This window comes from Lonchura striata, chromosome 3, assembly GCF_046129695.1.
Source record: "Lonchura striata isolate bLonStr1 chromosome 3, bLonStr1.mat, whole genome shotgun sequence".
Taxonomy (NCBI): domain Eukaryota; kingdom Metazoa; phylum Chordata; class Aves; order Passeriformes; family Estrildidae; genus Lonchura; species Lonchura striata.
In genome coordinates, this window is record NC_134605.1 from 47,401,595 (window position 1) to 47,428,862 (window position 27,268).

Genomic DNA, 27,268 nt, shown 5'->3' on the forward strand with positions numbered 1-27,268 from the left:
AATCCACTTTACAGAACACTCCAATCAAGTATTCACATTGGTGTGAAATTCATCTCTCTGCCTTCCCCACCCAACAACAGCAGAGTGGAAACAAGACTGATATTTGCTTCCTTACTGCTGCCCCTGCCCTGCAGCAGCCCATGGTGTGCTCTTAATCCATATAAACAAACCACAGGTTAATTTAAGGAAATGTAATTTCACAGTCTCTAGCTAAAAATACATAGGTACTATTTAAAATAATTACCTCATTTCAATATGCACACCCATGAATTCAGAGTTCATTAAAGCAGTAAATATTTAGGTAGATTGATTCACATACCTTATGCATGTTCATTGCATTTCAGTGTCAATACATTGTGAAATAGATATTTTTATTTGTTTTGCAGGCATGGGCTAACTTGTTAAGTGCAATTGCAAAATACCAAATTTTAAGATTTCCAGGATTTCAGAATTTAAAATATTTTAAATTTAAATTATGGACCTGGGTACAAAAATGACAGATTGTCTCTCTCACTGGAAAAGATAAAAGTCATAAAACATAAAGGAAATGCAGAGATTTAAATCTTTTACATCATATGAAATAGATTATCACAAACGAGTAAGCTTAAAATTTGAAATTTTCTGAGTGTCAAATGTTAGATTTGGATTCCGCAACATCTATTCTGATATTTCTGTCATTGCTGCTATTCCTGTCATTTTTCTAGGAGTCTTCTAACCCTCAACAGTAACTATTCATAGCACTTTCTAAAGCAGAGAAAAGAAGATAATTAGGCAGTGAGTGATAAGCAGAACAGCAGAGTTCATTCTTATTTGTAGCTTTTCTATTCTAGTTTACTTGTGCAGTTATCTGAACAGTGCATAGTTAAACATCAAGGGGAGAAGATTATAAAAAAGAAATGGAAGATTACAAAATAAAAGAATGGGGGAAAAAACATCAGTGGCACTCATCTGGAAAAAATAAAGAGTTACTAGCTGGAAAAATACCCAGTTTGACTCTGGTAATGTGGGAAAGACTGTTTTTTCTCATACATAGTCCAGCATCAAAGGAGACATTAAAATCCTATATTGAGTAAGTTGTCAGTAATGACTAAAACTGAGGCTCTCATAAAGAAAAACACAGGATACATTCTCCTGCACTGCACCAATTTTTCATTTCACTGAGATGGAAGTTATTCGAGTGTGCAGAACCCACTAAGTCTTACAAGGAAAAGCTGAGGTTTAGGTAATGATTATCACTGTATTCTGGGATTTTACCTCATTTTACACACTTCAGGGTCAACAAATAAAGAGGCTTTTTCAGTGGAAGAGCTGCACTATTATAAACTTTGCTGATGCAATAGAAAGTCTCAGAAGAACATTCCAAATATACTGAGTACAAGTGGTCAGGTCTTTTAACAGGATTTGGAAAAATGGCCTGTTATCTTAAGGCCCAATCAAAGGACAGCAAAATTTCAAATTCACATAAAAATTTCAGATAATGTGGGGTTTTTTTTTAATGTAGCTCACTTTTTAATTACAGATCAATAAACCTCAACTAAGTGATGAAAAAAATAAACCCAGGAGCCATATCTGCCAGAACCTGCAAATCCATAGGACCATGCACTGATAGTGCTGCTAGGGGAGATGTCAGCAGCCTCTGTTATAGCACCCAGGGCAGCAAAGACAAACCAGTGATCACAGGGACTGGGCTACAGGAACAACTTCCTTTTGGTTAGAAAACGATACTGCTACTTAAAATTGCAGAACCTAATTGTGGGGTTAATTTGCAATCAGCTAGGTGTACCTAATCTGAAACACTCTTATGAACTGTATGATCCTACCTAAAAGTGTATGTTTGAATTACTATTTCCATTTGGTTCAGCAGTTCTGTGAAAATAACTCTGAGAAATTAAGTGTGTGAGCACTAGGACTTGAAAACACCTCTAGTAACAAGATCCAGTAAATTAGCAGATGTCTGAAAAAAGAGGGAAAACATAATTCTGATTGTAAGTATTATGACAGAAGTGGTGGATTTTTATTTTCATTACGCAGCATAATCTCATAACTACAAACTCTAAACTAAATTGGATGGGTCTAGCTACTTAATGATTGTATTATATAACGTTATAGTACTTAGAGTTTCATACACACATAGTGTAAAATATACACATAATGTAAAATATTAAATTATCTTATTATATGCTACTTGTAGTAGTACCATAGTCCAAGTTTCTGCACAATTAATTCTAGCACAACTATCTCTCTGAAAAGATGCCCTTTTGATTCAGTTTTGTGACTGGTAAACAAGCAGTGTGACTGGACTTCCAACACCTGCTGTTAAATCACAGTGCTTTCGGGGAGGTCACACTTGCATTATAGTTCTAAAGAGAAGCAAACACAGAGACTAATATTTGGAATTAAGTCCGACAGCCATGGTAACTGCAAATGTAAATTTTAATATGTGTGATGACCATTTTGTAAAGAAGTAGCCACTCTATCAAGACTTCACCTCTCTGCAACTCCAGACCAAACTTCTAAAATTAGCTCACGATGTTACTAGCTTTTCCTACGGACTCATGTCTGTTAGAAATTACCTCCTCTCAGAAGTACAGATATATCTTTCAATTACCAGCTATGAAACACAATTTTTAGGAAGCAAATCCCAAGATTGTTCTCAAGTACATATTCTCTACAAGCATGATTCATATTTTATTTCTAGATGCCTCATAAATTTGCCAGATAATCAGGGCAAAGTTATTAAACTTGCTTGTTCTACTGACTCATTAGATATTTTCAATATCTACAATCTTTTCATTATGTATGTGTTATGCTTCTAAATACTACCTTTTTTGGAACTCAGAATAGGGTAAATACTTCCAATGTATTGATTCAGTGTGACACTGAAGTAAGTGAATACAACTTGGAACTGGACATACATAGAATAACCTCAAATTTGTTCATATTTCTTAATACAAATCTATTTTAAAAACATGCAATACATCTGTCAATATGCTGCAAATTTACCTGAAAGTAGTGATCTACAGTCAAGTGGAATAATGGAAAAGGATTAGTTGTACACAGCTTAACTGCTAAAACCAGCTATCAGCTGATAATAATGTAAAAACTACTGGTTTTTAATTAAGTAAATAAAAGCTTCTCATTTTTTACTATTTGTTTATTGGACTGATATTTCAGGCAACAGAATGTTCAATGTAAAATCTTCTTTAGCTTCTTCCTTCAAAGGAAAGGATTGTCTTAATTCAAAAGAATTAATAAAACCTTTGTTAGGATTAAGTGTTCTCTTCCACTGAAGGTTTTAGTAGAGAATTATAGTAATAGCATAGAATGAATTTAAATGCTCAATACTTGTCCTCAATAGCTAATTTCATTTTGACTTGTTAAAGAACAGAGATAAATAATAAAAAGTTACAGACTTATTTTTTAAACTAAAATGACTGAGCAATAAACCTATTGTATCATACACTAGAAATAAATTGATGGATAAAAAATTAATTTTGCACCTATGCATAAGTTAAACATACTGTAGAGAGACCCACATGAAGGACAGGAAACTTGCTATTGGACCAATTAGTAAAATCAATATACCCTTTATTTAAGGATTGATTTGGAGATCACTGACTACTACCAAAACAACAGTAGCTCCACTGTTGCTCTGCAATGGACCTAACCAAAACACGGAAAGGTGTGCAATTAAAGAATAAAAGTTCAACTATGAGCTGGTTATCTTATTTGGACAAGACAAATGAGGTTCAAACACCATCAGATAAAGGAGAGAAATTTGATCAATAAGTTGGATCAAAATTTAATTATGTTTGCAGCCAGGTAAAACTCAGATGATTTTCAAACTAAGAGATGGGAAGTCTTACTTAGTATAGATTTTAGGACCATTTAAACTTTCAAAGACTTTTAGCATCTTTCTAAAATAAAGAAAGTTACACTGCACCAATTTTCACTTTATACTTATTTGTCTTCTCAAACTAGAGTTCAAATCTATTTCCTGAGTAGTATCAGACATAGGAGGAATTCCACTGGCTGTGCAAATGGAAGACCTTTTTGAAACAGAAAAGAGAAAGAGAGACACAGAAAATTTCAAGGAATGTAATACTAATAAATGAAACCATAAAATGTATCCATAGGAGACAGAACATCTTGAACCATGACAGTGATCCTCCAGTTCTCACATACTTGGTTGTTTAAGGTCAGATGTTGAAAGCTGAGCTTTCACCTTAAGAGAACAAGATTTCATCTTTTTTTTTTTTTTTAAACGTTAGTAGTTTGTGTATCACAGAATTACATATTATGCAAAATGCATAAGAAAAGGATGTTAAAATTTAATTCTTGAGACAAGTTATATGAAATTAAACAAGAAGCTGTACCCAAAAAATACTCCTGCATTGAAGTTCTATGCTTTATTTTTGCAAGCTGATTTAACTTCTAATTAGCTTTAATTTATGAAATACCATTTCAGGTTTGTAGTGACTGGTTTTCAGAACCAGAAATTGCTGCACAGAAATTAGATCCATTGTATTTATTCAAGTGGTGTTTCAGTAGTATTAATTTTACTTAAGGCTCTATTAAAATGATTTTTGTGTATGTGAAGATTCCAGTATTTGCGACACTATTGCACAAGGAAACTTGTTAAATTTATCTGTTTTCTTGTCCCTTTGCTAAATAATGGCTAAATAATAATGACTTAGAGTCATTATTGCTTTCTCAATATATTTTTTTACCCCAAAAGGTGCTGTTTTACAGATTCCATACAGAAGAAATTTAGGTTACTCACTTGAAAATAAGTGGCAACAGAAAAGTCTAACACATCTCTGAAAAAGTAGATGGCAAATATAAGTGACATTTAGAAACTCATTTTATGCCTTTTGACTTATAAGAAGATCCTTGACAAAATGCTTTGGATTAAAGCAGAAAATTTAATTCCCGCAGATACAAAGATCAATGTATAAACATTGCACTTATAAAAAAAATTCCTTATACTTACTTCTTCAGGTTGCTTTCCTAGTTTTACACAGAACTAGGTATTGCTCAAAACCATATTTTCATATCCTTTTTCTTGGTGTCCTTCCACCATCTCATTAATTAACTATTTCACATCTTGTTACCTCTCAATTTTAACTTCTAAAAATTTGTTTTGTTGCACTCTTGCAAGAAACTTGCCTTCTTTTTCCCCATCTGCCCCACCTTAACTCAAGTATTAGACTAAATAAAAATGCTAAATAATGTGAGTACAAAATCTTCTACAAAGATCTTAGTAGACCTGCTAGAGGGCTTATAAATATGTGCCTCAACTACATGCAAGTATGGATCATAAATAATGAAATTCCTGGTTTGGCTGCATTCACTGTCTGCTGTAGAGGTAACTCCCTTGTGAGGATATATGGCCAAACAGGAGCAAAAGAAGAAAATTATATGTGTATATATATCACTAGAGAAGTTTGTTGGCATGATTCACATTTGTTTCTGAAGTAATTTATAAATTTTCTGAAAATATTATGAAAAAGCAGAGAAAAGTGTTCTCTGGCTAAACAAGTGACTGGCCCAGAAAAGTCTAGCACTGAGTGTGAAATGCAGGCGTGCACCATCTTATCCAAGGTAAATTCACTGTTTTGACAACTCTCTGAGGCTGATCTTGAAGGACAGGATTAAATAATTGTTAAAATACAGAAGAACCTATTGCCTGGCCCTCAGCTCTTGGTAGTGTTACCTGCCAGGTCAGATGTCAAGGGTCATGTTCAGACCACATAAAATACAATTAAAAAAAAAATAGGAAATTAAATTACTGGACACAGAGACTCATAAAAATAGATAGAAGCAAAAGGTGTGAGATGTGTGACAAAGTTTAAAATATTTGAAAAACACTGTTTTCCTAGTTTTCCTAGGAAACAATGCAAAGGAGCACATAAACCCATACTCACATACTCACATACTTTGCTGTCATGTATTAAATTGCACAAATACATTTTTTGTTTTTCATAAAATCATAGAATCATCTAGGTTGGAATAGACCTTGAAGGTCATGAAGTCTGACCTTTATCAATACTTTATAGCCATGTTTTCCCAAATAACCAAAATAATCACCATAATCCAGCAAACCAGTAACAGTAATGGGAATAGAAGTCCTGTGGATTGGGTTTCACCAAGCTAGAAATGGCAGAATGAAAGAAGTGGCTCACACTTTGACTCATGCTCATGCTTTATCAAATCACACTGTGACTAAACCACAGCCAGTGTTTAAACTTTGGAGAGGAGCACAGGCCAATGCAGTTTTCTAGCACATCTGTTGCGTATTTCCCATCTTCATTTTAAAATCAGCTGCACAGAAACCTGCTAAATGTGACTGTAATACAACCAACACAGACTGATGGAAAAGGTCAGAGAGGCGTTGGAGAAAATGAAATGCTTTTTCAAGTTTTTACAGTTACAAAGTATATAAGTGACTTTCAAAGGAAAGGATACCTCCTCCCCCATTATCTTCTGAATTAATCTGAATCTCAGCAAGTATCCAAAAGGCCTTTTTTATTGCATAAATGTATAACTCAGGAAGAGAAGTGAATAATTTGTTGCAGCAAGAGATCGGCCATCTTGCTTGTTACCTAAAAGAGTTAATTTTAGAACAACCACAGCTACTTTGCTCTGACTGTATTTAGTGTGGGTTTGAGAATGTTTTAGAGGATTTACTGCTTTAGTACATGATTGTCCCTTTTTAACAAGTGTAAGATTATGGGGTTTAAAAAGAGATAATAATTCAGGAAAGATGAAACAAGGTCTCTTTCAAAGGCTTTAATAAAGAGCATGACATTTCTTTTTGAACAAAAGCAGTTTCTCATTTTATCTCCTGTAAAGTAAATCACTTCCCCAATTTAGCTTGATTTGTTATTGTTTCTAACTAACACTTTACTCCTCCTAAACAATTTTCGCTTGTTTCCACAGTCTGTTATCAATAGAAGTATCAAAATTGTGAAAATAATATACTTTCTAGGCAGGTGAAAACTCTGCCATCAAAAAGAGAAATGCATCACTATATATGAATAATACAAATCTCAGACCTATGACAGATACTGACTGTACCTTAGCATGGACTTTATCCTAGGCCTGCTGCTCAGGATTGCAAAGGAGTTTATACAGCTCTCCCTGACACAAATTTCCATGGTTTTTCTATGGCTGGGCTAGTAAAATTAAAACTTGTTTGGGAATGTCTCTGCAGGCTGCAGTTATCTACAGCTAAAGCTCAGCCATATACTTTATAACTGCAAGCTAAGATCTTTCTACATAAAGTAAAAATTGGGGATTTACAGAAATGACCAAGATTGCACTCCACATACCCTGAAATACACATAACAAACCCCAGTCCCCCCCTCCAATATTTATTTATTAAACATCAGAATGGAAACTAAACAGCTGTTCTCTTAACTGGCTCTCAGAAGAAAATTGAATATATGATTATTTGAATGAAACTTTCCAAATCCAATTTCTCTGGCTTATCTCCAAGGATCATCTCAGTATGAAGACCTAGGAAAAATTATGGGCCAGCCAATCAAAAGTAACAGCCACAATGACTTTCAAGAATTTGTCTGTCCCTCAGATTTTGGCACAAATCTTCTAGAACTTCTGTAATCACCTGAAGGGTTGCATTCAACTTGGCACCAATGAAACAGTTGTGGTTTTTTGAGGCAAATCCTCTTTGCATGTCAAACCTTGGTTCATTTACTTTATTTTAAACCTATGAGTCACAGTGACATTTCTGATACCTAATTGTTGCAGAGGATAGATAGACATGATTGTTATCTTAGCTAGCTGAATGTCACTTCTGCCCTTGGATGAATCATGGAGTGAAATGGACTGTTCCATCCCACCCCGCAAAAGATTGTGGTTCATCCCGCACCTCTGTACCTGCCCCTAAAACAGAGTCTGTAACCCCATTGGCCCATGCCTTGTCCCAGCCCACCTGGGAGCCCCTGATAAGGGGGCTCCGAGGGGCCATGCGGCCTCTTGGACTTCCTCCCTCTCTTGGCCCTCTCTTCCTCTCTTGGACTTCCTCCCCCCCTAAACCCTCCGTTTCTCTCTCCCCTTCCCCGTCCTTCTAAGCCCAGCCATGTGCTACGCCTGAGAGCACGAGGCTTGGGCATTCCTGAATCCTCCAATAAACCTCTCTCCCCAAGAGCAAGCTTCAGAGATCTCTGCCTCCCTACACCCCCACCGTGCAGGAGCATAATCATTCCCGCACCTAATCATCCCTTTTTCTGCATCACCATTCTCCTGGCTCCACTGGCATACAGCTGCTCTCATGCCTCCCATTCCTGTAGTGCACTGCTGCACTGTCCTTTAGGAATGATGGCTTGCTTCCCTCTTCTGTTCCCTTCACCAACTTGAAGTTGAAATACAATGCAAATGTAATATTCATAGTTTATATTTTACATGTATAATATATTTTACATGTATAATATATGTATCAGTACTGTAGCTAGGTAGGTAACAAATATAGCAACAAAGCAACTAAAGACGAGGATGCCTGCAAGAAAACCCTGAAAAAATATTTATTTACTCACCTTCAACCAACCAACCAACCAAGCATAATGAAACATTTGAAACTCAAAACTCGTTTTCAGTAAAAAAAAAAGTTACATTGGGATTTCGAAATATGTTGTCACTGCCCCTATCCTCTGAACTTTTATCAAACGGTGAAACACTGTAAATAAAAATAAGCATTATACACAGATTCTCATCCAAACATTACCTTAAAAAATGTTCAAAAAATTTGGCTCTCCAGAGTTACAGCAGCATTTCTGTAAGTTTTTGGGAGGCCTTCAGTAGGCTTGAAAATCCATTACAAATTGTAACTAGCTCTAGCATCACATTCCTCTTTTCAGTCTTTTTTGTGTTTTATCTTTCATTCTTTTCAAAAGAAGCTTTTGGATTTTACTGTGACAGGAAATTCATAACGCTGTTTTCAAAAATTTTATTTCAATGACTCTTGAGAAGAGCAGTTTAGCCAAAGTATGAACCTCTCCATTCATCTATTTATATCTTCTAAAGCCAGAAGCCTACATTGCTGACTGTAAGCCAGTCTTTTGCCTCTAATATTTCCTAGGTATGTTTACAGCCAGATTAAAAACATCTGCTGGACCAGGCAGATTTATCCACAGTTCAGCCAAAGCTCTTAATCAGATTCAATTTCCTCTTGTCCTAGTCCCTTTTACTCTCTTGAAGCTTCAACAAATTATCTTTTCCAAACCTGAAAATAACATCTCGTTCTCAGATTCAAAACCTTTAGATCCATTTCTGCAGCAAATATAAAAGCTCTCTGCACCTTCACAGGTCTCAGGTCCACAGATACTTTCTGCTTATTCCCTGTGTAGCTCCAGTCTACACCAGATGGAAAACTGCTTTCTGTTCTCCTTCTTTGTTTTATGTCAGTGATTAGACAATAATGTCCCAGTCTTTTTGAATCTATTTCCTGTGGCTGGAATCATTCACATCAAGTTATTTTCCCTACCTGACATTCTAAATCCTACCTAAAAATCCATTTCTTCTATGACCACTTCAGTTCCACAGTCACAAATGTAAGCTGTGGTCAAAATTATTATTTTTTTATTTAAACTTTCTCATTGCATTCTACTCTTCCACATGTGTTTTCACCTAATTTTACTTCCCCACTAAAAGTAGCTTTCCCCAGTGTCAAAGCAAAAGATGTAGTTCATAGATGATTTCATTGGTAATGATACTAAACTGCATAAACAGAAAAGGAAAGCTTAACTCTAGGTAAGGGAAGCCAATATTGCACTATAGTAAAGCAAAACAAATAAATACAGTTTAATTTGAATTATTGTAACAATTTACATTCTTTTTCACAACTTTTAGCGCTAAAATATAGTTGAATATGTAAGAAACTGTCTTTTTTAAAGTTTTGTTTCAGATGGACTTTGACAAAGAACTCAGACAAATCTTGTTTAGACAGTGACTCCCACAGCTCAAAGCCAATATCTTACCTTTACATACTTCAAAAATAGCTTGGAAACATAACTAGAGTGAAGTTAAAAGGCTTAGCAAGCAAAAAAGCAGACTAAAAAAGAAAAATAGTCAGACTTATTTAAGGATATTTTTAGTTATGCTGATAATTTTGGTTGTGTGACTCATACCCCAGGAAACCTTTGAGATTATAATAATCAAAGACAGGTACTTTCTGATTCAAGAAACCAGGCACAACACATCTATTCACTAAAAATCATGAACTGGATGCACACACATCTGAAGTCTACAATACCAGATTCATATAAACTCTAGATCCTTAAAAGAGGGAGGCAAGCCCCAACCCCCCACCCTAGTGCTGTTTTACTTGTGCCCAGGCTACCCCAAAGCTCCACAGAGGTGACATTTATCAGCAGCCCTGCTCACAGACCCGCTGGCCCCACCAGCACTCACCACTGGACGGTGCACATCCCAAAATGCTCTCTCCTGACTGTCAAGAATCTTCCTCTCTATCTTGTCTCTCTTCTTGTCAACTCTGCCAATGTCATAAGATATTTAAAAGAAACAGTGTTGAGGACAGTAATTTTAAACATAAAATGTGTCCAGCCACTTTCCCCCACTTCAAAAATCATGCTTATCTCCAAAGGAACTTACTTTGCTTGTGCTTCAGCTTGCATAAAAATAAATTCCCATTTCCGAGCAAAAGCTCGCTGTAGCCTGGCCAAACTCTCCTGAAAATACATCACATTTTTAGTAGGTTAGGTTGCAAGTTATTTACTCTTTAATAGGTTCTGGCTTTATCTTTCCCTCCTCTCCTCACCTCCCCCTCACCAAGATGTAATACAAATCATGATATTTGTGTCGGTGTAAATGGACCTTAGTTATCTGATACAAAGTTTTTTCTTGACACCAAATGAGATGGAATATTTTTGAATGCCTCAACTATTTCAGTTTTGAAACTCTAATAGAAAGGATAGATGCATCCTTCAGCCGAACATGGGATTTCTGCAACCTTTTTATATACTGCATATTATCTTAGCAATTTTGAAATAGTCAAAGAAACATCCTTGTTATGAAAGTATGTGATAATGAAAGATAACAGCAAATATCTCCATACCGGATTATCCACATGACAATTCCTCATCAGTCATCTATGCAAATGGTTTCCACTGCACAGTTTTGGCTGCCATTTTTGGTAGTATAGCCAAACTTCCACAGCTATCTTCATTTTTAAAAATGCTGTATAGTTCTTCAATATTGTACAGGAAATGTCTCTATCCTACAGTCTACTACTAATAACGGGAAGAAAATTTAAAAATCATTGCAAAATTCTTTCTTCCATTGATGATGGAACATTTTCACTGTCTCCAGCAGGGCTTTCTAAATCTCTTCCCAGCTTTAACAGCAGCAGTATGCAGTCTTCTTCACAAAAGTGTTGTTTTTACTATATTTCTATGCATTGCAAACGTATCTCTGTGCCATACTTACTGAAAATGAAGACTACAGAAAGAGAAGAGCAGCCTTTCTAGAGATCTTGTCAATACCAGAAAAGGCTCTCATGGATTGTACATTGAAGGGGAGTTTTCTAAGGCATGTGAGTGTTAAATTCTGCATGCCCCACAATGCAGTACACTGAAAAACAAGCTTGTGCCAAAAGAAGCAATACAGTGTGTCAGCATGGTGCAGTGGCTGGAGTACCTGGTGTGTTGAGAGGCCTGGCTGACTATCCTGCTATCAGGTCACAGCAGCACAGCTGGACAGCTTTCAGCACAGAGACAGGGCTGTTTGTGAATTTTATGTTGACAGGTTCATGAAAAATTCAGAAACTTTTTGAGGATAGAGTTGGAATTTGAGACATCTCTCTTCTTATCAAATGCCATCCTCATCAGTTAATCCAACTCCCTCTTTTTCAAGCTCTTCCTGGCCCCAATTATCTTACCTTGCTCAAGGCACAGCACAGCTGTCAGGGAGTAGGAATGCCTCTAGTCTGACCCTCTTTGCCTCTCATCTAGCTGATGGGAAAAGGCTCAAGTGTCAGCATCACTTATAAGGAATAAGATTTACATTCCTACATCTATCAAGAGCTTTTGGAAATGTTGTCAGGGATCCTTTGTTCAAACCTTAAATGATGTAGAGAGGAACCACTTCCAAACACTCATGGTGTAGCTGGGATTTGTGAAGTTATTTGTGATCCTGGCATGGGGATCTGAGCAGAGTAAGAATAGAGATGGACTGTAATCTCAGCATTTGTCCAGTTAGCCTTCATTATCATCTCTCAAATGTGATTTAAGACTACTGAGCAGCGTTAGACCCACAAGCTGGAAGAACTGGATAAGTAATAGATTTTCACACAAAATGTCCATAGTTCTCATGATTCACATTATTTCACAGGCTCTTCAGGCCCAGCACAGAAATTTACTTTTTACCAGGTACTTACAGCTTCATAATCTGCTAGTTCTAGCCTTGCTTTGTTTTGCATTGTCCGCTTGCAGAGGTAAACAGCTGGAACAGAATAAAATAAACATAATTTGCTACTATCTCACAAACATGGCAGATTAGAACTAAAAGCTTCATGTCTGGTTTAAAGCTAGCTTTTTTTGGTTTGATTTCTCCCTTTGTTCTTGAAAGCTTTAAAGAGGGGATCAAGGCTACCAGGATTGTAACTGAAATAGTGGATCAGATACATAGGTTCATTAAATAATAATAAAATCTGCTTTATGCAACAGACATCATGTGCAAAATTCATGAGGTACTTGAGGTCAGGGTTTTTTAATGGCCAGGGAACTAGCACATTAAAGAAAAATGGCAAAGACATTTTTCAAACTGTCTGTGTATAACTCATAATGCATAGGAGTTTTAGCAGGAGCTGCTGCTGTATTAACCAAACAGGACTATAAGAATGTGAATACATGGTTTTATTTATTTTGACTCTCTATTTAGAAAACACAAACTTTCAACCTGAGATTTTAGCTAAAAAATAATTCTAGATAAAATTCATGTCTCATACAGATTAGTCTGCTATAACTGATACTTAAACTAAAAAATTATGTGAAACCAAAAATTGAAAAAAAAGGAAGTGTCATCTGTTACATATGAGAAAAAAATATTATTTCATTTATTTTCTAAATAAAAAAATCCTTCAGAAGACCTGTCCTTCCTCCACTTCATTCAGACAGAGCAGAATCTTTGGTAATAAAATGCTGAAGTGCATTTTCAACAGACTTTATTTAGCAGAAAATACTTTCCAAACAACTCAGAATATTTTACAGATTCCCCCACCAGTGAGACAATGAGTACAGCACAATTCCTAATTGTGCAATATTTACCCACTTCATTACTTCAGAGCACTGCTCATGTGAGATGGATTAATCTTGTGATCAGAGTAGGTGATAAAACCTTAACTTATCTGTCATGACTACAGTCAGAAAGAGTCATAGTCACTGCTTGTGCTTAGGAATGTTTCTGCTCCCTGACTTCCAGCTGGTCTACTACAGGAGCAAAGCCCCTCTGGAAAATAACTTCACATAGGAACTTAATTATTTCTAACTAGGAAGAGGGAGGTGCTCATTTTAGATATAGATTTGAATATTAAGTTAGTCAACTCAAATATCATTTAAGATTCCATGGAAATATTTATTCCTGACAAGACGCCTGCAAATGTATGCAAACCCATTCCAGTGAATGTTCTTTTAGTTTAGTTGATTACAAGCACTTCTACCTGCAATTAAAGGTGTTACTTTATATAAGAGGAGTTATATTTTAATGCAATTTTTTTTCTTTTCTTCCCCTCCTCTTTTCATGTGTGTTATTTGGTCTATTTTCTTTCATAATATTTCACTTTCCACTCTCATAAGAAGCCACGGTCTCTTTCTCTATTCCCTGCCTCCTCACATACCCTCTGGTTCCAAGGCAGTTTCTGTGTCTACAAAATCTACAAAGACAGATACATATCCACGTCACACACACCAGACAGCTTCTATAGCTTTCATGCATTGCAATATTATTATACACTTACACTAATACATTGGCATGCCTGCTGAAACATCACAAAAAGATGAGGGGATGAACTTTGGACTTTTTGTACCTAGACTGCATTCACAATCAGAATACTGGAAACAGACTCTTGAGGACAGAGATGGTCTTTGTCATTTAGCTTCTTTCACAGTGAAGCATCCTCCTCTTTTCCTTCAAAATCCATTATTTCATTGAAAAAGAAAAAAAAATTCCTAAGCCCCTTGTAAATATTAGCAATACAATACACACTTTGTATAAGTGTGTAGACAGTTCTGAGAATTCCGGGGGTCAAAATTTGTCTACCAATTTAATACCAACTGAATAGAAAGAAAAAAGGTCCCTGTTCCTGCACTTGGTCAAAACTTTTAAACCACATTCTTATAGTTCCAGTACAGGCACTTTTAGTTAATTCAGCTTTTCCTTGAGTCCCATTATGGGCAAATTTTAGGATTATATTTCCTTCTACCTCCTACAAAAATTCTTGTTCCAGAGGTAGCTGACTGTTCATCTTTTTGTCAAGATAGGTTTCATCAAAAAAGTATCTTCAGATAACAGAAATTTCAACACCGGCAAAATAACCAGCAGATCACCAGGAGATGAATTAGCTTGACACATTATTAATTTAATACTGTGTCTTCAGTGTATAACTCAGTTATTTTCCCTGCAGGGTTCTTTTAATAGCCCTCTTTGCTCCCAATCCATAGTAAAGAGTCCATATAAAGATGTTTGGTTTTCAGTATGAACATAACTTGGACAGGATTCAAAAAATCATATTCATCCCTCAGACCCATTTTTTTAACTGAAATATCCAGATCCCTTCCCCTTCAGAGGAGCCTAATGGTTAAAACACCTGTGGCTTCAATTCCTTATGCCAGAAATGTTTATATGTGCCACTGTGAATAGGGTAGAATATGCCCAAGGAAAAATTACTATTGTGGAAAGTACAGCATATCCACAAGTGTAGGAGAAAAAAGTGCTGGAGGACATTCCTACTCTGACTCAATTTATTGCCATTGCTATGTGATAACAATTACATCCTCCTAAAAGTGCATGTTTGAGCCTCTATTTAACAGCTAACTGTACTGCCACAAAAAATTGGCAGCAGCTCAGGAATTTGTCTTCACCAGTTTACGCTATCATATTATTCGACTTATCTGTAAAAAATCAGTAGCATGTCGGAAAGCAAGAATGTGAAAATCACCTTCATTTTCAGCCAAATCATTTGAAGACATAGATTAGTGAGATTTCGTTCTTCTGACTTTTAGGATTATGAGATTTGAAATGTGGATGCTCCCACCTTTCACAGGCACCACTCCTTTTCTGCACCAAATCACACATGAAGTAACTGTACTTGTCCAGTAGCTGGATTTCGAGGATGTCAATCAATTTCCCTCTCAAAGCAGAGTCAGGATCTCCCAGAATTTCATGAATTACAGTGCCTGCTTTTCCAATCCCATATGTTGACAGTGCTTTTACAGTTTCACAAGTGCAGCCTGCAGGAAGGATCTCCAACTAAAGCTCTCTATTTCTGTATATAGTTCTCTATTTATCTATTCCACAAAGGTTCTGGTCAGGGCCCTAATTCCATCGAGGAACCCATCTAGGAGGTCCACTGAGGCCTGTACCCAGGAACTGAGCTCAAGCCTAGCTACTACCCCTGGAACAGGCTTGAGTTGTGTTGTAGATAGATCTCTAACCAGCCCTGTAGCCTAACCATGCTGCTACCTTGCTCCTGCCTGCACTCTTGCCAATCTGAGTTCTTGTCTACCCCACTCCCAACAATGGTGATGAAAAATGCTCACCAGGGGGATGACTGATATGCAAGAAACAGGGTCTGATTAATAACCTCAATTTGCTAAATATGGACTGCCTTACACACTTATTTTTAGAGCCAGTGTATTCGGATGGATTTTGCAATCAACATAATTGCCTCTACTAAAGTGAATTATATATTAGATGCTATAGCTTGTGCTTTAGAAGTGACTGATTACCATAAGAGAGCAGATTCGCCAATAATTTTAAAGGCCATATTAATTTGTAACATTTCATAATGAAAGATGGTCAGTGATATTTATAAATGGGTATTTGAACAACAAACAAGTATTGAAACACATTTCTGTAGCTGTGCAGTAATTAGAGTCTACTAGCTCTTGAAAATTCTGTTTAGGCATTCACAAAATATGGGCAATCTGAGAGTTTCAAGTGAGACTACAAAGCCAGAGTCGCATAGAGAGGATGCCTGTACTTTCCCTCCTGCAAGATTTTAAACTGTCACATCCAAAAAAACTATTTTCATGGTTTGCTACATGTTTCCTATTCTTGACTGTTCACTTGCATTTGAAAGCTCCTAAGAAACCTCTATAGATTTTTTCTTTACGTAAGATTATAGAGATTATGACACATTTCATCCTAGACTCAAGAAACTGGCTGAGTGCATATTATATTATACACACTTATTAAAAAAAAAAAAAAAAAAAAAAAAAAAAAAAAAAAAAAAACCACCAAAACCAAACCCAGAACTTTCACCCAAAACCCACACTGGGGAGTTTTATCATGTTGCTAAACAGGGGCTAAATCATCTCTTTTGGCAGAGTGGAGCAAAGGCCACAGCTAAATTCAACGGAAGTTCAACTGGGCCTCTGAGGACCACATATTATGGCACCTACACCCCCACCACCATGTACACAAACTTCTTCCATAACTGTGCCAGAGCCAGTGGGCTCACAGCTGGATTCATCCCCGATGGTGAGCTGCTTTCAGTGAACACTCGTTACCTCCACAGAGGCCAGGTTAAATTTATGTACTCCCTGAGCCAAAATCCTGTTTTCAGAGTCACCAGATATAAGCCTAGTCTGTATCTAAAGAGCAAAGTAAACAGCAAATACTGCAAGGTCTAAGGGTTTCAAAGTGCCCTGCAGGCAGACAGTATATGCAAGTGCCTTCTTCAGATGGAAAATTACAGGACAATCACCACAAAACGTGACTGCAGGATGTAAAGCATGAAATCAACTCTTTTATTTAAACATTGGGATTTCTAGGGCTATTTCATACCATCTTTAGGTCACCTCTGCTCTTAGTCAATAGAAAAAAAAATGGCCCTTAGCGACAGCTATTGAGTTTCACTTAGTCTTAAAAATGGGTCATCACAGAGCCCTGTGTATCTACAAAAGAATTACAATTTTAAGTAAATGCTAATAAAATTAAATTAGAAGGAAGTCCATGATCAGGTTTATGTACATTAAACTGCCAAATTGTCAAAAGCTTAACTTATAAAACACTTCTCCCCATCTCCAGTCTATTTCCTGATCCTATTCTTTCCTATAACACTTCAGGAGAGCAATTTAATTCTAGATTTACACAAGCAGAGGACTTTCTTACATAAACAAAGAGCAAGAGCTACCAAAGAGATCAAGAATTAGAAAAAGGCAAATTCATCTTCAGCATACAGAAGTACCAGATGATGGTGGCCTTGGAAAATGCTACAGGGTGACAAAAAATGGGTATGGGAGAAAGGTAACCCAAGATCAGACAAAGAATATCCAATTGTCAAGTACAATTTAAAATACATCGATTGAATCATTTCATGCTTCTTCATATTATCATAATGCTTTCAACTTGCCATTATGGTTATATTTTCAGATATTCAGAAAGCCTACAGTTCCAGGGACAATGGGGCAGGAAAAAGCATGCAAAGTAGAGCATGTCAGAGTGCCAGCATTGCTGCCTTCACACCCTTCTAACCTGGAACACTCATAGTAATGGAGACCTCAGCCTCAGCACTAAGATTCCATTAGGGTTAGCATTCAAACAGCCACAGAGCCCACAGGGACCCCAGTGCTGGAGAAGACATGCCACAGTGATCACAGCAGCGCACCAGTGTTGGCTCCTCCACACCTTTCTAATCTGGATCCCTCATGGTGATGGGATGAGGGAAGTCACATGAGGAGGGGCTGAGGTCCCTTGGCTTTTTAGCCTAGAAAAGAGAACACTTAGGGGAGATCTCATTGCAGTTCACAGCTTAATTTTCAGGTGAAGAGGAGGGGCAGGCACTGATCTCCTCTCTGTAGTGACCAGTGACAAAGCTGGAAGCTGTGTCCAGGGAGGTTCAGGCTGGATATATAGAAAAGGTTCATCACTCAGAGGGTGGTTGGGCACTGGAACAGGCTCCCCAGGGAAGTGGTCACAGCACCAAGCCTGACAGAGTTCAAGAAGTGTTTGAACAATACTCTCAGGCAATGGTGTGATTCTTGGGGTGTCCTGTGCAGGGCCAGGAGCTGGACTTCAATGTTCCCTGTGATTCCCTTCCAACGCATGATAGTCTATGAAACCTAATTAGCTTACTCAACATAGCAACTTGAAAGCAATTCAGAAAATTCCACGTTATGTTTAGAAATATCAGAATTCTGGTAAGAAATTTTATTTTTATTTATAAGGGACCTAGATGCATATTATCAATGCTTTTAAAACAGTACTGCAGAAACACGTATTTGCACCAGTTTTTATGGAAAGAATAATTCAGGCAAGCACAAAACTCTGAAGTGATGAGATGACTGGAAAGCATTATCAGGAAATGCCTTCTGGTTTCAGAGACCTCATTACAGTGATTTGTCAATGTCAGAATCAGCAAGGATCAGAATGAAATTCAGGCCATGCTTGTTGAAGTGAGACTTTAATTTCATCATTTATATGACAGAGATAGCTTCTAATGAATGGATAATGTATCTATGCAGAGAAATATAATGGTACATGAATTCAGAGTGGGAAAAAATATTGTAGGTCACCTCTTCCACCTATCTGCTAATAAGTGTCTTTCCTAAAGCTCATTTGATTTGGTTCTACCCAGATCAAATTTTATGCATAGCAAGCACTGACACCAATCACATTTTTCTTGAGAAGCTGTTATTCATGTTAGACTGTAGTGACACTTAGTCCTGTCACCAAGATCTTAGTCAATACATTCTGTATATGTATCTTTTTAAAGGCAACTCATTTACTTAAGGAGTCACAACCCAGTCTTAGAAACAGTTTAGTAAATTACTTCAGTTCTGGTAGGAAAAGTCTGTTTCTTACTATACCTAAAAATCAAAAAAATTTTCAGAGATGGGTCCTTAACAGAGGGATCTGTATTAAGGACTTTAAAGAATTGATTGCAGGAGTCGTTGCTGACATATTCTGACATTAGCTGTAGAAAAAATGGGTACTGAGAATCAAGGTTTGAGATTATAGAATGGCAGAGCTCTCCAGAAACTATTCATACATCCTTTGTAAATTCACATGGCATGAATTGTAACAAATATTTATATATATATATATATATAAATATGACAATTTGTATCAAAAGTGATTCTCTGCTACCAGTTTTGCCCCAAGCTATTGACGCATAGTTATGGGTTGATTTCCAGAGATGCTGACAACATGCAGTGCTCCAGCAGAGTTCAGGTAAGCAATAGGGATCAGTATTTCTCAAATACAAATTGCTTACTAACATGTTGTTGCCAAGGAAATCTTTCCTATGCACTTGGGCAAAGAAAATATATCATACATTCTCCACACAATTCTTCTTCCAAAGAGTCACTCGATGGTAAAGGGTACAGAAAGACAAATGGGAGAGAAAATTCCTGGACTACTCAAATGTTCATAGAGGAATTTGAAGCTAAGCATATAAAATAAGTAGGCAAGAGAAAATTTTCAACATGTGAAAAACATGATACATGACTGCTGTTACTTTTTGTGCAGTCTGTACTTTTTAGCATTACTGTGGGCTTGGGATAGAAGAGGGAAATGAGCCAGGTGAAATGGCTCATGTTCAGAACAGAGCAGCAGACACAAAACATGGAGACACCTCTGTCAGTTTACTTTTAAGTGATAAGAAAATATCATTAGGAAGGAAATGTTCAGACTGACTTGTGAGCTGATTATCAAGTAAATTTAATAAGGCAAGTCTTGTACTCTCTTAAAAATGCTGGAGAACAACAATGAAACAGCTTCAACACAGCAAAAGTAAATGACTACCTCATTTTACTGTAACACAGGATAGATAATGAAGTGATGACTATCTAAAGAGCTGCAGCATTTATCCAGAGAAGTATTTCACACTTTTAAAAGGAGCAATTAATTAAAACTTACCCCAACCCCCATTACTCTAATTTCCTAAGAGATTTATTTTGTAATATGTGACTTTACCTGGAAGGCTACTGAAAATATGAAAATATGAAAACATTTTCAAAACTTGTTATTCACAGCAACAAAATTTAAGAATTTGCTTTGAATATACAGAAAGCCAGTCTCATTTAGCATCATTTAAAGATCACATGGTCAAGTGCTCTTACACTCATGTTGCATTATCAGTTATTTGCTGTGTTATAACTTACCAACATTCTGCATCCTCCTTCAATTTTAACTCATTTGAGAGAAATGCACACAGAAAAAATTATAGTGCTCAAACAACATCCTATTGCAACTATATAGATGCAGTTGACTTTTTGTCTTCTAGTCCAAACCTCCTTAAGACTATAAGTGACTGTGGCATTTTCTAAATTTTATTCTCTCTCATTTGAACAGATTTCATTTTTTAATATGCATTTAATGCAGATTTTTTTTTTAATATGCATTTAACTGCAAGAAAAAGCCTGATATGTCAAAGATAATTTTGAGTCTAACTATCAGCAAAAGTTCACCAGGGAAAATGAGTAGAAGTTACTAATTCTCCTTATATTATGTCTGAAATTCTTATAAGCCTCTTACATTTTCAGAAATATGTTAAATTAAGCCTAAAGAATAGGGGAAAAAAGGCAAAAAATTGCTATTTTGTTGCGAATTTTTCCCAAACATTTCATATTTTCTACTTATTCAAAAAAGAGGACAGTAATGAACTAAATGCCTCAAATTTGCAACAGCTGTGAGTCACTAAACCTCCCAGAGATCCTGACAGGTTCCATTAGAACTGAGACCAAATGCACATGGAATAACAATTTCATATATGGCATTATTATTCCACTTTCTGGGATGCAATTGTCTTAACTAGCCTCCCTATTTAACTACTTCTTAATGATATGACCTGTTTATATTATGCCAGGAAAAAAAGAATCCATCAGTTACAAAATTATTTCTGAAAGAAAAGAGAAGATAATTACAAGCAGGTCACATGCTCATCCACTAGCTGTGTTCATTACAAGAGCCAGTTTTTCTGAATTGAGATCCAATTCTATTTGTCACAAAACCTAATCATTATTCAGGAACATGACTTAATTCACAGGAAAAAGCAAAGTTGTCTGAACTACACCAGTCTTAATAATAGTAGTTGTTATTATTACCATTTATTTTCACCAACAAAATCACTCTAAAACCATGGGATTCTACAAAGAACAACATGTCCTGCCTGGGTGGACTCCAAGACATATGGCACTAAAATGGGTCTTCAACAGATGGGACTTAAGGACCTGCCTTTGTTAAAATTATTTGCGATTTGAGGAATCTCTCTTGACAACACTTAAAGCATGATTTGCAGGAAAAGGGAGGGAGATTTTCAGCACTTTATGAAAATTGGCAGTTTCTCAGTAACCTCAGAATGATCATAGTCAATATTTTGGAAATTACAATCAAAAGGCTATTTTCCATTTTGACATAACTTAATGCAAGCCCTCTTTTTGCCACTACAACATAGCACTACAGCTTTATTATAGGAATGTGTCTGTGGTTTTTTTTTACATATTGGAAGATTCTGTTTGTATGTCTTTTTGGTTATACTTTCTACAGAAACATATTTTTTCAAGGCAAATAATTGCTATTATAAACTCATATAGATCAAATTATATTTTAGAGAAGATATTAACATGTTATACAAATATGTAAGGATTATTTGTTTCTTAGTTCTGGTAATAAACTAACACACAGTATCTCAATCTCATTTAATTTCTTGTTTAAGATAAATTATTTTCCTGGCAGTGTGCTACATTCTGGACAGTAGCCCAGTTATGGATGAGTAAAGATGAAATTTAAGGATTAATTTTTAAATTAAAATAAAATTCTAGAGTATTTCCAATGGCTTGTAAAATTAGAATAATGTCAAATAAAGTGATTTGCCCTGTTAGCAACTTCGATCAAGGAAGATTACAGTTTGCTTTTTGCTGGTCTTGAGAGACTTCTAATGCCTGCAACAGTCAATAATTTTAGAGGGCACAGTTTTAAGCTTGTTCAGGACAAGTCCATTAAATTGGTAGCACTACACAACACATCACAATGCACGATAAGAGTGAAATTCATTTGCATATCTGCAATAATATAAATTCTATGTACTATATTGTCCAGGAAGTAACAATTCCTGTGAAAATCTGAAGAACATGCAAACCTACTTTAGATTTATTTAGGTTCTTTAAATAATTTGATTAAATATTTTGATTTTTCTGTATTTCTCTGATCACCATTGTTTACAAGGGAAATGCTAATTTCTGGGACTTGGAGATGCTAACATAATAAGAACAGTATTGAAAAGGTGCCTTAAAAGTTTATTTTCCTGCAAATGCTCCAGCATTATCCAGTTTTGGTGACACACAAAATCTTTGGCAGCTCCAGTACAATGCTCTGGCCCTGTTGCATGGGGAAGCTGTAGGTCTGTTCCATACAGGATTTCACTTCTGGCTCATGACATGAAAGGAGCAATGAGATAGCAGGATTAGAGGGTTTGCTTCCCCTTCCTTCTCCCTTCTGCAACCAAAGAGCTTATCTCAACAACTGGGACATATTTAAATCTCAAAAGATCTCAAATTAGTACATTCACTGTTCAACAAAAGCTCCTCCCTGTATTATGAAGGCACTGATTCCAAGTTTAATTCTGTATTCCTGGCATGCAAACCTGGACATATTATACAAGATTTTTATTTAATGACTAAGGTTTATAATTCATTGAACAATCCACTGATCAGCTATGACAGGAAAGTTAGTATCTCCTACTTTAGACTAAAGGATATTAATATAAACTTTTTCAGCCTGATCTTAAATTCAGACATGTAATTATTTATTAAAACTACCCCAGTAACATGATACACATTACAGCTGAACAACTCAATGTCTCTTAAACTATAGTTAATTACTTGCTGATCTTTAACATATTAGGGGACTTTAATGAAGTAATAAATGGTAAATCAATAATTTTTCCTTCAGTGGCTAATTTCATCATACAGAATGGCCAAGCACACACATATGGTAAGAATCCCTCTTCCTTGGGAATTTTCAATAACTATTTACTGGACATCTTCAAATTTCAATAAAAAATTGAACATTTTTCTACTCCTATAGGATGAGGAGACTGTCACATTTTTCAACTGTACCTCGGAGACACTCAGCTCTGCTGAGAGTTTCAGCTTAAAATTACTTTATTTGGCAATGTATTTGAAATTAAACGGAGTCTGCTCTAAAAAGGAAGGAAGCATTTATTAGAACCATCCATCTCCAAAGTCTTTGGCTCCCAAGGGTATAGAATCCAAATAACAAGTGAACACTCACCTAAATTTTTGAAAAGCTGTTTAAAGAGATAATCATGGTCTGAAGCTTTGAAAACATAACCTAGCATCTACATGCTCAGTTACCTAAATAAGTGACCTAGTCTTCAGATAACCTCATTACTTACAGTTTGGATTAGAATGAACAGGAGGATGCTCATAGATACACTTTCTTTAAAAATTAGGTCACTATTTGATATACAGAGGAACTAATTTTGTTATCATTTTTAATAATATTTTTTTCCTAATACATTGCTACCTACTATCCTCAGATTTTGCTGTCTAAGCACACATCAGTAATTACAACATATAGGCAAATAAACAATAAACTGTATTTTCTAATACAGCTCATATTAGAACTATACTAGTTTTCATAATAAGTAATTTTCCACATGGTGTATATTAGAAATAAGAATTCTAAACTAGGCACATCTTTGGGTCTCAATCTGATAATAACTGTTGCACAACCATCTATAACATCTCCACTGCTTCACTGAGATTCTCTCACTGTAAATAATTACGCTTGCTGGAGCAAACAGAGAATATAAATAGTAAGTTAGGTTTTGATGAGTCTTGAATTTTGGGGCTTGGTTTTTTTTCTTTTTTCCTCAGATCCACTCCAAAATTTGACTTTGATAAGCTTCTGATAAACTTTGAAAAAGCTAGCAACACATTCATTTCAGTATCAGTAGCTCTTGCACAGGAATTACATGACATATAATTATGTTTTAAAGAGTGGGATGGTGAAACAAGACAGATTGCAATGACACATTCATTAATAAAATCCATAATTTCTAAAAGAAATAGGAAATATTTCTACACTGACCATAGTCTGTGTTTTCCGGCTCCCAACAATTTGATGGCCAAAAATAGGGTGTCTATAGGCAAAAAAAACAAAAGAAGCAGGAAACTCAAGTTAGACAATGCAAGCATTATACAGTCCTTGGATTGTTACTGGCTTTGAGAATCAATTTATATTTTTGGTAAATTTATTATACTGTTAACTTGACAGTTTTTAGATAGGCATTAAAACAGAAAATTACATTCGTATACCTGTTTATCACGCTAGTGTTAGAATTACATTGAAAAACAAAAAAAAAGTGTGCTTTTGTTCTCAAAGTTAAGGGAACAAAACCCATGAGGCTAGGTAAAGGGGTTATCTTTTACATCTTCCCTAGAAATACATCTCTCACATATCCTGAAGAACCAGGTTTAGAGATATAAGATGCTTTGAAGTTCATTCAGTTCTTGATTTTTAACTTTTCATTCATATATTAATATTCAATTCTTTTTCCTAGGTGTTATTTGTTTAAAAATGCCACTAGAAACATTCTGTTTTCACAAAGACATCAAAGTCCACTTTTTAATAATTGTTTACTGGTTGTGATTTAAAAAGTGGGGTTTTTTTTACTGAAAGAAAGACAATAAAGTACCAAAAACTACTTCAACACTATACTTATTGAGACTGTGCTACATGTATTGTTAAAAGAATTCACTTCTAACAAATGGAGAATATAAGAATGCATAGACATTTTTCATAAATTATTTCATTTTTAAAATAGCAACTTCTGGTTAAAATGAATATTATATAGCATTTTTTTATAGAGCACATAATCCCCATACAGGCCATTCACTTAAGAGTCAGACTCGATGATCCCTGGGGGTCCCTTCCAATGCAAAATATTCTGTGTTTGAGTGACTGATCTATACATAAACACATACACACAGCTACAGGGAATTACATAATATTTGAGCAGTTGAATGCAACTCATTAAATGTGTGAAGTGGTTTGAGTGGTATTTCAAAACACAGGTGGTTCTTCAGGAAAACCTTCTGCTTTACTCTCTATTTCTTAATGGTTTTTTTCTCTCAAAAATCTCCCAGCTGCAAAAAATGGAAACCTCTTTGCTGCCCACTTCCCTTCAAAATTGTTTCAATGTTAATCTGGGAACCAACAGGGCTGAAGGGTGACACATTCACACCAATTGTCAAATTAAATATATATTGTGAGAAATCTCTAGGTTTTGTAACATTGACACATCAAATTTAATAGAAGCAATTTAGAACTTGCTATTTATCAAGCAACAGCAAGGAGCTAAAGGATAGAAAAGGAACTATCACAAGCTAGCTTCAAAGGCTAGTATGTGGTTCTTGCAAGCCATTTGGTATATTTTTAAGGGAGCAACAATAAGTAACTTTCCGATCAACCATTCCTTCACAGCGCCACAGAAATCAAAGTGAGCAGTAGAAGCACATATAAGCACAAATAGAAAAAAGATGAACACCTAAAGAATTAATTGTACTCAGCACATTTTGGAGAAGCAACTAAAAAATTTAATAGAGTGATTAGTATAAAGCAAAAAGTCACCATCATTAAAATAAACAGTTTACAAACTCAGAAAGTGAGAACAGTCCTTGGAGCACAAAATGTATCCAGAGAGGCCCAAGGAGAAAAGCACAGCCACATCATTTCTCTGCTAAAAGGAAAGTTAACCTCTGTTTACAGGTTCAAGCTGAGCTTCTGTAAAAAGTACATAGTGAGGATTACTAAATACACAGAAACTACATCTGCTCAAGCAGCTCTCCAGCTGAAACTCTTCCAGTGTGGGCAATCTTGGTGCAAAGTCTATATTAAAGCTCCTCATGCATACTTAGGATTTCTCTTGACAAATTGCATATACTCCCATCCCAGCTGAGATTAAAAACTAATTCCATCTTCTGAGTTAGGGAAAAATCACAAACTTTGCTTTCAGCATTCATTTCACAACAGGCTATGAACAAATACTATATATTCACAACTATGTTAATGATGTTAGAAGAGGACTCGTTTCATACATAAATAAAAAGATATGTGTGGCCAGAGTACTTTTTTCAGTATTTATTTGAAATAGCACATTTAAATTTTACTGAAACTCGCACTTTGGGGGTGAAGGCAGTGTGGACATTAAACAGTATGGGAAAGGGCACATAATCTTCAGTGTTGTGAATGTTGTCATTTTAACTTGCTAGGAGGCAGAGATGACCAAGGCTTTTCTGAAGGATAAAAAGCTGCAACCTAAATGTGGAGAAGAGATTGAAGAAAAAGCAGAAAATAATAAGTAGCGCTGGCTACTAAGGATGTGTGTAAGCCTCCCTGTTCCAGGGAGATAAAAGCAGAAAAGTTAGAACAAGAATTTTAATTAGCAAAGCACATGATAAGCCATATTAAAAGGTTTCAAAGATGTGTGATAGTGTAAGCCAAAGAGAAACCCCAGTAAAAGGCAGACATTACAAGATGAGAAAGGGGTTCAAATAACAGCTAGCACAGATAAGTACAGAAGATCATTAAATGCTTTCCTTGTTTGAGTCTAAAGAAGGAGGGAGATGGCGGGCAGACAAAGGTCTTTCCCAGAGGCATGAGGTCTCTTTGCCAAAGCTCTGAGCTGGGCAGGCACAAGCTGTCTCTGAACTGCAAGCCATGACCCTGCCTGCCTGGTGCTGGATGCATTTAATGGGACTTGCTGAGAAGTGCAGCTCTTTGGCTCAGGCACTGCAGCCTGGCAGGGCTGGCCTCCAGCCAGCTGGCTCCCAGAGGGAACAAAGTTCAATTCTGCCTGCAATCAGCTCTGCGAACATGCCCAAAATTAATTTGGACATGGAGATAAGGCTACAGGGCAAAAAAAAAAAAAAAAAAAAATTCAGGGAAATGTTTTTATGAGGTCAGTTCAGGTTAGAAGGCTGATGAAATTCACCACAGAAAGCTTAAGGATTTCTTGTGTTTTCACATGAGTAAACTGTTT

General features: G+C 36.0%; 1 protein-coding gene across 7 annotated transcripts in view; it reads right to left on the minus strand.

The window, feature by feature from the left end:
- RGS7 (regulator of G protein signaling 7) overlaps nt 1–27,268 on the minus strand; it is a 227,388-nt gene that overhangs the window by 46,061 nt on the left and 154,059 nt on the right. For all 7 annotated transcript variants that reach the window (XM_031504336.2, XM_021527044.3, XM_021527038.3 and 4 more), the window contains 4 exons: nt 24,316–24,367; nt 12,416–12,480; nt 10,633–10,709; nt 10,432–10,513 (listed from right to left, as the gene is read on the minus strand). In XM_031504336.2, the coding sequence (XP_031360196.1) occupies nt 10,432–10,513; nt 10,633–10,709; nt 12,416–12,480; nt 24,316–24,367 (276 nt within the window). The remainder of the gene's footprint in view (nt 1–10,431; nt 10,514–10,632; nt 10,710–12,415; nt 12,481–24,315; nt 24,368–27,268) is intronic.